The 12,725-nt window shown below is 43.1% G+C and overlaps 1 protein-coding gene across 1 annotated transcript in view; it reads right to left on the reverse strand.

Annotated features, from left to right (window-relative positions):
- Galnt18 (polypeptide N-acetylgalactosaminyltransferase 18) overlaps positions 1-12,725 on the reverse strand; it is a 315,915-nt gene that overhangs the window by 132,221 nt on the left and 170,969 nt on the right. The window contains exon 3 of the mRNA XM_070035320.1: positions 3,929-4,095. Coding sequence (XP_069891421.1) covers positions 3,929-4,095 — 167 coding nt within the window. The remainder of the gene's footprint in view (positions 1-3,928; positions 4,096-12,725) is intronic.

Genomic DNA, 12,725 nt, shown 5'->3' on the forward strand with positions numbered 1-12,725 from the left:
CTTGACTGGAATGAGTGACATTGTGCCAAATGATTTGGCCCCTAAAAGAAGCAGCTCCCAAAATGGAGTTCCCACGCAGTATAGCAGGGCCTCAGACTAGAGGCAATATCTTCTCCAAGTGCCCCTTCTTTGTATGACTTGAGCTCAGGAGAATCTCAGGGAGCCCTGCTACTGGCCACTCTCTGACTCTGTCTACACAAGGGCTTTCTAACTAAGACATGATCTCTGCCCAGGGAGCTCTGCCTGCCACAGAAGCTGGGACTGTGCCTGGGCTTGCCCCTCAGTGTCTCCACCTGCTTTCTTGTTCACAATTTGTCCCTCCTAAGTAGGAGGGAGACAGCCCCTCTGATACCAGAGGCGGTCCTAGCCTCTACCCTCCTACCTCTCTTCTGCAGAGAACCTGCTCCAGATTTCAGCTTCAAAGGACTCAGGTGCCCTCTTTTCCAGACCGATTAAGAGACAAGCCCTTTCATTTCTTTACAGCTCTCCAAGTAAGTCTAATATGTATGCCATATCTGGAGAAAAACCTGATTTTAACGAAGGAGAGAAATGAATAAAGTAAAATGCCACACCTTGGATAACACAGAACACAACAAACAACACACCATAGAAAATAGCAGACTGCTTTGTGCATTATAATGATACGTAATGTTTGCTGAACATATTGTTTCAATTGTGTGTGTAGGTGTATCATCTTGAATCTGAACATAAACTTATTTCTTGCTGTAGATTATGGTAATTAAAATAAATTATTTTTGGAAAACATAGCTTAGCTTGTGATCCTCCTGTAGAGTCAAAGAGCCTTCAGTGTCTACTGCTGTTCACTTCATCTGATATCTACAACTCCAGCCAAACCCTACACTACTGTGGCTTCTCACTGAGTTCCCAGGCCCTACATCATCCGGATGCAAGGTGTTTTCTCAGCTTCCTTGTCTCCCACCTGTCTGCGGAGTCATGTCAATGCACAGTCTCATCCTGAGCTCTCTCTGTGCATGGAGCCTGTGCTGGCTTCCCCATCCTTCCTATCGCTCCTTTTCCATCTCTCACCAGCCATCCTATCCTCCTAGCACCCTCAGTATTCTCTCTTTCCAGCTCTGGACTCTTCTCTTGACATTCTCTCAATGGATGTCATTACCTTGTGTCTACATTCTTGTCTCTTGAGCCCCATATGTGCAGTTGACTAGCTATGAGCTGGTCTCCTGGAATTAGGGTGAAGACTGGGGAAGAACAGCAGAGTCACAGGTTTGTTGTCTGCCACAGTCATGGAATACATGTAAGGTGTGATTGACAATCCCAGAGGAAATCGTTGAGACTGAGCTGCTGAGGGTTTTGTCTGTAGTTTCCTCGCCACCATGAAGAGAGTCCTAGAATCTATAACTTCAGTGTTCTTCCTTTTGCACAGTGCACATATGCCAGGATAGCGACATCTTACTCACTTAACTAGGCTCTCATCCAGAGCTGCAACTCATTAAGAAAGCTTTTAAGGAAGTGGCGCTGTAGCTCAAGTGGTAGAGCGCTTGCTTTGAGCTGAAGAGCTGAAGGACAGCGCCCAGGCCCAGAGTTCAAGCCCCACAACCGACAAAAAAAAAAAAAAAAAAGAAAGCTTTTAAAACAGTGATGTCCAGACTCCATATCAAACTAGATGGATATAGAATCTTCTGGGAGAGCTTTTGGCTTGTTTGTTTCAGCTTTATATTTTGAAGAAATAAACATACACATAAATGTAGCAGAAGATCCCATGCATATTTCTCCCAGCCTTCCACTGGTAACATCTTACACAGCCACAGTACAACATCAAAACCGGGACAAGTAGGGGAGGGCATTCAGATCCCTACAGTTATACAGGCACTCACATGTGTGTGCACATACAGCTGGATGCAGTTTCGAAATGTGTGGTTAAGTATGTACACCACTGCAATCAAGATACTTAACTGAACCATTACCACAAAACTCCCTCTAGTTTGTCTTTGAAACCTCCCAAGTGATTCCTTCTTGTGCACAGGACCTGTGAGTAATTACTGCATCAAAACACTGCTCTTCACCCAGGACAATATCTTGCCACCCTTTATGTCACCCCTGGCTTAAAACTGGAATCATCATTAACTTACTTTCCTTTGGCCCACCTACCCATGGTAGAGCCAACAGATTGTTCCTTCATAATGTCTCAAGCTTATGTCTGACCCTTGAGTGCCACATCCCATGTGGCTCCAAGCCTTGGAGACTGCTGGTCTGTAGTAGTAGTCCTTTGACTCATGTTCATCCTTCTAGGCACCCCTTTCCAGTCTCTATCATTCAAGGAGGTCCAAACTGCACCATTGCCCATTCCCTTGACTGAGCCTTTTGATGAGGGCCATCATTTACAAAATAGACCAATTTTTTAAAAGTACAAAACCTTCTGTTTTTGATTCACTTTCCTCATCCAAATGTCTCAAACAAAATGTTAGTACTTTATCATTTTCCATCTAGATTAAAGACAAGTAGTGTCCTTAAGGAGGCGATAAGTTTCTCATCCTGGGGCAGGCATGAAAGGCTCCAAGATGTCTTCCTCCAGGACTTCATTCTCTTTTCCCTTTGATATGAGAGTCCTGGGATTGCTTCTTGTGTGAAGATGTCCTGATCTTTGGGAAGGTGGTTCTTCTACCTTTTGGATCCTTACATAAACTGTGAGAGGGTGGCAGGTATGGATATAACAGATGGACTGTCTAGTGTTGGCCATTGGGGAAATAAGAGCTTCCTTAGGTGTTCATTTCTTGGGTTTGAAGAAAGATGATGGGAGGTGGAGTAGGGATGGGAGGTGAGCCCCTTCCTATCTCCCTCACAAAAGATAGTCACTTTCAAAATGGTACTGCCTCTTTGCTAATATCTTGGTGCCCTTCCTTCCCTTTGTGTCTATGCAACAATGAGAGTTAAGTGATACCTAAGAATTACTCTTCAGAAACTCTGACATCCCTCACAGCTCTGCTCCCACACTTCTTACTACATGATGATCAAATAAAAAAAAGAGAGTTCTTTATTGAGATTAAGTGCATTTCAATTATCTGATATGCTTCAGCTTTAATTGATAACAAATCACAAGTTGCCCATCTTATTACAGCAACTGATTCACTGGGGAATTTACTACCTACACCGGAGAAGGCTCAAAAGATAATGCAAGCCCAGCGACTCTATGATCATATGACCTAGAAATCCATGTTTTAAAACCATGAGTTATCAGAAGCACACTCATAGAAATGAGGCAATCTAGAGCCCTAGTCCCTGAACACTTTCTGTAACATGGTGTCAAAATTTATGGATCATGGATGGGAGAGTTACATGGAGAAGAATTAGAGACCAAGGAATGTGTATAAGAAGATGGAGGCAGCTGGTGGTGGCTGGAGGAGATAAGTAATGAAAACTTTAACAAGGTATTTGTAGACAGGGACCTCGCTAGAGACAAGAGAGAATAGGGTACAGGGATCCAGAAAATAGGTTAGATACTCAGATTCTTGGTTACTATCACTGACAGCCACACTGACCCTTCTCAACACCACCATGAACCTCCACAGCCACTAGGAACAAATGCCAATGAACAATCTTTCAGGCAGGGGTGAGAAGACACATGAAATGAAATAGTGCTTAACAGAAAAACATCACTGTATATATGGTGAGGATGGAGGATATCAGGGTATTTCCCCCCTGCGATATTGCTCTGGAATGTTGGAAGAGAGAGTTACTGGCCAGTTTGGAAAAGCCTGAGGACTAGGCCTCCTTGGTTTCCCAAATAAGAAGAACCTTCCAAAGCAGTGATTGCCATGAATTTTGTATCTCTGAGGTGGACATCGCAGAAAATTAGCAGCCAGAAAGCCTTGAAAATGAGAACTGGAAGTGGAACCTTCAGCTCAACAGTCAGCCAGTAGGCAAGGACTGGCCTCAGAAGTTGAGCACTTACCATTGCTGCTGTTGTCATCTACCAGGATAATCTCCTTGAGCAGGTGCTGGGGGGTGCGTTCCATGGCAGAATGGATAGAGCGTAGGAGCACCGACAGGGCTTCATTGACGAAGATGAACACGATGCTCACCTCTGGCAGGCTGTCCGGGAAGGAGAGATTTCGGCACCTAGAAAGAACAGCCAAGCTCTTGAATCTTTCAATAGTAACTCAGGTCATCCCAGGTGCAAGCCTACCTTATGAATTTTCTCCATCTTTTCTAGAGGGTTCTAGAATGCAGATTCTTCCAAGCCTCTTCCATACACTGAAGATGTGCCCTATGTGTGCAGCAAAAGGCCTACAACTATTGAAAGTTTGTGTGAATTTGTCAATGGCTCTTCCAGATGAGCAGCTGCACCTGAGCACCTACAGTAGCAAATGGACAATAGTTAGTATTTCCAGAGTGCTTGGAGGAAGGATGGTTCTACACTCCTTTTTTTTTTTTTAAAGGGAATGTATAAGTTTTTTTGCCTTCCATTCTTTTTTTAAAATTGAGATTAGGTGATTACATAAATTTCACATATTTCACAGTATTGAGGAATAGCAATAACTAAAGTCACAAACACATTTTAACCTTCACAAGGCAAATTGTCATTATCACGGTCTATAAAGTTTGGTTCTACACTTCTAAAACAACAGGATGAAAAACAAAGACAAAGGGATTTTCAAACTGGCAAGACCTTTTAGGCAACCAGCCTCACAGGGGGAATATATCTCTTCCCAGAGACGTACGTCTCTGCTAAACCCACTCGTCTTTGCTTCAGAGGTCATTTTGCCTGCCCTCCTCTAGTCACCTCCCATTCATTCAGGGATCCAGCCTCAAAACCAGGCACAAGCTGGAGTCAAGGTCTCAGGAGAGACAGGGATGGAAGGACCAAGCCAAGTCTCATACACAGCTCAGGACACTGAGGCACAAAGAGTTTGAGTCCCTCACCGATGGCTGCCAAGAGAGAGTCCCAGTTCTAATCTTTGGACATCTGCATCAGAGTTCCTCTCTAAAAAAGAAATGGCCTTGAAAGAGACTAACTGATCATTTCCTCAGGCTCTCTGAAGCCATGCAGGGGAAGACAGTACCCCAAAAGACTAGAGGCAAATCCATGAAAAGCTGCATGCATTCCCCATAGGAACACACAACACTTGAGATCAGATCCATTAGAGACCAGACAGGAAGAAGGGCTATGGCTCCCAAGAGCACCTCTTTCCCCAGAAAGCACAACCTTCATGGGCAGGAAAATACTGTGGGGTTCTTCCCTGGTTGGAATGAAATTCTGCTCTATAGTCACCGAACAAAAGGATAAGGAAGGAATTTGAGTCTGTCTCAGGCCCTGGATTTGGAGCAGAAGTTGCTCATAGTCAGTACCTGGCTCTGAAGCCTCCAGGGATTTAGGGCTGGTGATCATGCCCCATTGTTCCAAAGTGTGTGTTGAAGCCAGGTTAGAACATGCAGTAATGAGTGTCATAGCACCGAGCTTCTACGTACGGTAATTAAAGTACTGCAGGATGGGAATGGGCCTGCTCTTCTTGATGAGGAAGGCTGCAGGATAACCATACTGAGCAATTTGGAGAAATCACCATGGGGCCCCAGCCTGCTTAAGAGCAAGAGATTAATAAACTAAAATCACAGTCTCTATGGTTACCAGAAATTTACAGAAACTTCTCTCATTCTATTTCTAGCTCTTCTCTCTCACCAAAGGGAGTGGGGAGGAGAAGGGTTGAGCCTCCTTCCGAATCAACTTCACATTTGCAATTTTTATAAAACTATCAAATTAAGAGATAGAGAATAATTAGCAGAATGAATATTTATTGAGCTTCTTCTACTAGGCAGGCACTGTTGTAGGCGCTTAAGGGTCTGATGGGAAATGAAGAAAGTCTGTATCCTCATGAAGCTTATATTCTCACAAGATAAAGAAATAAGCATGGAAGCAAGGAAATGGACAAACTCCATACAAGTGCTAAGATGATTAGGTTGGGGTATAAGACAGCATGATGTCCTGGTAGCCATTCTAAGGAGTTAAGAAGCTCTGGAGAAGTGATCGGATCAGAAATCTAAATGATGTACAAAACTGAGCTGTGCAAAGGTTCTGTATTCCACAATTGAAAGGATGAGGGGATGGAACAAGGGGGTAGGAACTTCCACCAAAGAGAAAGACTGGAATGACTCAGCTCATCAGACCATTCCCCAAATTGCTTCTATTGTTGTGAAGACAATTATATAACATCAATTAAAAGGGTTACTGTGTATAGTTAGATGATTCTGGGGTTAGTCTTATTTATGGGTGGGGGGATCAAGACCAGCAGTTAGGCTTTCCCTTGGCATGGAAATAGATAGATATGAATATACAAAATACTTGTTAATTACATGTTGAAAGTAAGGTCATACAAGATGAAGCAAATAGCACAAGGTCATGGTTCTTTTTCAGTGTAAGTACAATGGACAGCTCCTAATGAGGTCAGTATATGGGACAAGCTACTTGCCTTCCCTGGTAAATTCCAATAGCATTGAAGACTCTAGGCCTGGGGCTCTGTGTGCTTGCCCAGGTATTTCCTATGAGTTCTCAGAGCCTCACTTTTACATCTCCAAGTTGTTCCCCAGCTGTTTTTCAGAAATAGGGTTAACTCTCTTTTTGTTGTTATTGTTTTTGGTCATGGGGCTTGAATTCTGGGCCTGGGTGTTGCCCCTGAGTTCTTCAGCTCAAGTCAAGCATTCTACCACTTGAGCCACAGCACCACTTTTGGTTTTCTGATGGTTAATTGGGGATAAGAGTCTCATGGACTTTCCTGCCCAGACTGGCTTTGAACCCTGATCCTTAGATCTCAGCCTCCTGAGTAGTTAAGATTACAGGCATGAGCCACCAGTGCCTGGCTCCTCACTCTCTTCTTAGTTTTATTTTTATTTATTTATTTATTTATTTATTTATTTATTTATTTATTTATTTATTTATTTATTTATTTATTTATTTTGGTCCGGTCATGGGGGCCAAACTCTGGGCCTGGGCGCTGTCCCTCAGCTCTTCAGCTCAAGGCTAGCACTCTACCACTTGAGCCACAGTCCCACTTCCGGTTTTTTTCTTTTTGCTTATGTGGTGCTGAGGAATCAAACCCAGGGCCTCAGGCATTCAATGCAAGCGCTCTACCACTGAGCCACCTTCCCAGCCCCTCTTCTTAGTTTTAAATGGTACTATCCAACCTCCCTTATCAGAGGAGACCAAATTTAATTTCTCCCAGTAACAGCCAGGATGGTATGAGCTGGCAGTCACTGTAAGCTGGTCTCCTGATGAGTTCTCTCTAAGCAGAATCAAAACGTTATAGTTGTTTTACAAGCTAAACCCTGCAGAGCACTATTTTCATATATGAAAGACATTTGAACATATAGCTTTTATATGAAAACTCCTTAGCAGATAACAGAATACCTAGTATATTGCATCCTGTTGGTACTTGTTTATTATGTTGGTGAGTCTCTCGCTCTTTCTCTCTCTCTCCAGTAATGAATGTGGCTCCTTAGAGCAAAGACTTTGTTTTGTGACTATGCTATCTTCCTACCTTCAGCCAGGACCTGGTACATGGTAGGTCCTCAGTGAACATTTCACCATAAAAACAAAGCCAACGGCATTGTTCATTTTATGTACAGCCTTCACTTTATATCCATGCCACTTCATGTGATCACGGAATATTCCTTTTTCCCCATAAACTTCCTCTCTCAAAGGAAAGTCAGTATTCCTCCCTATCCCAGCTGACTCTTGATTTCTGTCCTTTCTTCCTTTGAATTTTTGGTCTCTATTCCTCACAGTTTCTAGAAGTTCTCAATTTCTTTACACTGTAATTAAATGGTCCCTCCAGGCTAAATGTCCTAACCTTTTTAAATTCTTCTTTTCTCTTCTCTCTAGGGAGTGCTCAGGCCCTTCCAGCTACAGCCACCTGCAACAGTCACCCTCTCCTGGTCATATGCAGCTTCCCCCATCCTCTGTGTGTGTGTTTGCTTGCTTGCTTTATAACTGAACATGGGTCTGGGTAAGCAGAGAGGAGAGGAGTAGATGGGATAAGAAAAAGGGATAAGGATGATGGTTTTTAGAGAAAGTGAACTATCATGGAGATGAGGCACCCAGACATGGGTCTCAGCTTTCCCAGCTTTCCCTGCCTTGCTGGGGGAAACATAAACAATGCATTCCACTTCTTTTCCTGTCATCACTGTAGGAAGAAATGGTCACTTAGATGTGCAGAATTCCTTCTCTTGTATCACATATGCAAGGAACAGAAGAAATTTCATTGTAGAAATAATTTTCACACTTTGTTTCCTTCTCAACTCCCTCCCTTCCTTCTGTTACCACTAAACTTCATAAGAGACATCTCTTGCCACCATGTGACTATCACAGGTGATCACCTCTTCCGCTTTGCCTGTGATTTTCCCAGTTTGAGCAGCAAATGCTCCAGCAAAGTAAGAGAGCTGGTTGCCCTGTGGTTTCATCATGTGCTTCTCAAGGGAAGGGACTGGCCTCACTCACATATGCATGTCACCACCCAGCATGGTACAGAGCAGACTGCAGACATTCTGTTGATTTGTGGAGTTAATTTCCTTTCAGACTCCTCCAGCCTCACAGTCCCATCATCCTGGTGCTCACTTGGAGTTCCTGTCCTTCTTTCCACATAAGCAGAATGGAAAGGAATGTTGTGGGAGGAAGGGAGGGAAGTAAGGAAAAAAGGAAAGGAAGGGAGAAGAAGGAGAGAAGAAGGAACATGTTGGAGAAGATGTGTGCATACTTTTCGGGCATAGCCCTCATTATCATTGCAGGATACTGAACTCAGGACAGACACCTTTGCTGCCTGAGCACTGCAGCTGGAGCATGCCTCCCAGAGCTGTCATGGAAGAAGATTGCTCAGAACCCATCCCATCCTTGAATAGCTGCCCCAGAATTCAGCTGGCTTCACCTGTCAGCCCAGCAACAACTCCTGTAAGATTTTTCCTCTCCCACGTGCACTGCTGAGAGGTTCTCCCCTAGCCTTAAGGCTTGAATAAGAAATGTTCCCCACAGGCTTGTGTGTTGAATGCTTGGTCTCAAGTTGTAAGCACTATATCTGACATTCTGTAAGCATTAGGAGGTGGTGTATATATGGAGGAAGATCACTGGGGATGTGCCTTGAAGGTATACCTGGTCTTTAGTCCCTTCCTTGAGGTCTACTTCCTGTCCAACCATGAGATACTATGATTCCTCTTGACACCACCATGATGTTCTGCCTTACAATGGGTCCAGAAAAATGAAGCCAAGTGACCATGACCACAAACCGAATCCTCTTAAGCCATTAGCCAAAAAAAATCCCTTCCTCCTATAAGATTTTTTTTCTATGTAAAAGTAACTTCGACAGAAAAGTAGAGTCAGGGAAGTAGGGCTGTTGCTCTGACTAAACCAATGTGGTTATTAAGCCTTTGGAACTGGTAAGTGGGAACAATTTGGAAAAGTTTTGAGGAGTAGGCTAGAGAAAGCATAGGCTTCTTTAAGCAGAGTTTAATGGGCAGTTCTGGTGTGGGTGCTCAGCAAACTAGAATGCCAACAGGAATGAAAGCCAGGCTTATACATGTTCAGGTAGAAATGAGGATATTGGGAAATGGAAGCCATTCCTGCTACCTTCTATTGAAGAATTCGTTTATATTTTGTCTGTATCCAGAGACTTTGAGTAAAGTTGAATTTAAAAGTAATTAATTTGGCAGAGGAAATTTCAAAGGCAGCCCCAGCATTCAAGATATTACATAGGTATTATCATTTATTTTTAGCTAGTGAGAATTAGGAGCAGTAGAGTGGAAAGATTTGAAAAATGTGCAATTTGGCTAAACAAAAGAGGGCATTTAAAGTTGTACATGAGGAGAGAATAGCAGTTAAAGAGATTAGCACCATTAGAAAGAAATCCAGCACCGGGAGTGTCTTAGTAACTGACCTGATGCTGTATGTTGTGAGCTCGAAAAAAATTCATTTGAAAGACTTTCCCTTGGGAAGAAAGTACTTCTGGGTACCCTGCAGAAACAGAAATACCTGAGATGTTTCTGCATAACCCAGACACTCAGAAACTACTACAGCCATCCTCCAAGGGGGCTGGACTAAAGCTCAAGCTGGTGGCAGACCTTGGTGTCATCCATATGATGCAGTCATGTAGTCTGTAAAGGTTATGGGAACATGGAGGCTTCCACACTGATTTCAAAGGAAGGCCTGGTAAGTTAGGCAATGTGTGACAACATTGGAATCCTCACAGGCAGCCCTCAGAGGATGATGTATGATGATCCTGTGAGGAAGAAGCCCAATCTACAACCCCAGATACATGCAACATTGGCAAGAAAAGCAGTCAGTGGAATCAGCCCAAGAGAGAGGCTATGTGGACTATAAATGTCAATGCTATAGAGGACGGGCGGTCCAAGTGCATTGGAGTTCTCAGCGCAACACCATCTGTCACAAATTCTAGGCATGGAGCTGTAGGATTTAGTGATCGTCATGATGGGCTTCAGCCCAATCTTTCCATGCTATGCTGCTATTTCTTTCTTTTGGAATGTTTACACTGCATGTTGGAAGCAGATAGTTTTATAATTTTACAGGAGCTTATAGCTAAGTGTTTGCCTAAGTGTCAAAGAGACATTGGATTTGGACTTTTGAACAGTGTTGGAACTGTTAAGACTTTGGAGACTCTTGGAGATGCATTAAGTTTACATTTTAAATTACAAGATAACCTTAAGCCAGGGGATAAATATTGTGATTTGAATATGAAATGGCCTCCATAGACTCATGTTTTGAATGCTTGGACATCAGCTAGCGATGTTACGTTTTGAGGTTCTGCAAAGTTTAGGAGGTGGGACCTAGTTGGCCAAAGTAGGTCTTTGGAGTCCTGCCTTTGAAGGGTATACCTTCTTGCATTTTGTTTCTAGTCTTTTATGAGGTAAAAACTCTCCATCTACATGACATGATGATGTTCTGCCTCACGAGAGATCCAGAAGTATAGATCCAAGTGAACATGGTCTAAACTGTCTGAAACCATGTGCCAAAATAAGTCCTCCCTGAAATGGTTTCTGTCAGGCACTTTGGTCACAATTACAGTAAAATAAATAATGTATTTAGTATCAGAGTAAGAGTGGACTAACACACATTCTTCTCTACACTGCCCACAGAGAAAATAAATCAGTTTAAGGGAAGAAAGGGTTTACTTTGTTTTGTAGCTTCAGAAGTTTCAGTCTGTGATTTCTTGGCCCTAGAGTAGGATAGCACATGATGGCAGAAGAAAGCTGCTCACCTTGTAATGCTCAGGATGCAAAGAGAGGCAGGTCAGAGCCAAGGTCCCACTACCCCCTTCAAGGGTATGATACCAGTGACCTAAGCTCCTTCCACTAGGCCACCTCTCTACCACTTCCCAAAAGTGCCACAAATTGATAACCAAACATCCAATAGCTGAGGGCCATTCTTATGCAAACTGTAGCACTGGTTATTGCAGGGACAGCCACCACTGCTTTCCTGCTTCTGCAGTGAAAGGCCTGAGTGTGTGGAATTCCAGGAAGCCACAGGCATAACCAGTTCTTCCTTATCTAAACTCCTTGAGGATGCCTACCTGTATGAGCCTGAGGCTTTACTTATTTTCGAGAAAGGACACCTTGTCCTATAAAATTAAGCCATTAAAGGTCCCCTTTAACTTTTATTTTTGTTCAAAGTCAAGCTATTTTCCACTAGAGATAAAAACAAGGTGTTTCTGAGAGGGAAGATCTAGGGTTGTCTAATAAGCCAGAATTGATGGTCATGATAAACTCCAGTTCATCGATCTCTGCACACAAAAGGAAATGCAGGGACAGGGAGCAACAACTTAGAAAGCCTCTCTGTAGACTTACCCCCACATTATTTTGAGTTGTTTATCGAGACAAATTTATATTGAGAGCATTAGTGTCATTACCTGTGAGAAAAAGAGAAGCTATAGAAGATTAAGTCAGAACAAGATCAGGCAGAAGACTGAAGACTGATCTCCTATAGCTGGGCACCTTCATGCAGGATTTTCAGATCCCCCCATAGCAAATTCACAAGATCCTAGCCCATCTCAGTAAATGACTCATAGGGCTTCCTGACCTGAACTGAGATCTGTCTGCCAATGCACATTGGGAACAGAGTCCAACCATGTCAGAGTTCTCTGTATCAAGGAGGTCTCTACATGGACAAAGCAAGTAAGAAGGTGACTCTCTCAGATCTACTCTCCAAATCTATGGTCTTTCTGGTCACTCCATCTTCCCAGGCTTCTCTCAGAGAGAAGATCTGAGGTGCTCCATTAACCATCTGAAGCACAGACTCTGATGGACAGTTTGTCCACAGGAGGACCAGCAACATCTTCTTGTCTTTTAAGGCTAACAATGTCCTCAAACACCACCAGTTGTAGCTACAGAACTTGTATAGTCCTCCTGTGGCCTCATCTAGGCATACTTATACCTTTTATCAGACCTTTCTAGATTAGATAGACTTCTAATTCTGTCTATGTCCAGGATGCTGGACTTAGTGAATGAAAATTATGAAAGCAATGTACGGATTCTCACTGGCATGAGAAGAGCCAAGATTTCCACTTCCTCTAGCTGGTGTCTATATCTCTACAACCTCTGGAACTAAGAGACTCTGGTGCTTGATATCTTTCTACCCAGGAACTCTGTGAAAGTCCTTGGAAATAATAACCGTATTTCCATTTATTTAGTGTTTCTAATATGCCATAAACTGTGCTAGGAGATACACAGTTACTTACTCTTTTCTTCTCATTTTATTC

This window comes from Dipodomys merriami, unplaced genomic scaffold (assembly GCF_024711535.1).
Source record: "Dipodomys merriami isolate MVZ:Mamm:240054 unplaced genomic scaffold, mDipMer1.0.p SCAF_25, whole genome shotgun sequence".
Taxonomy (NCBI): Eukaryota; Metazoa; Chordata; class Mammalia; order Rodentia; family Heteromyidae; genus Dipodomys; species Dipodomys merriami.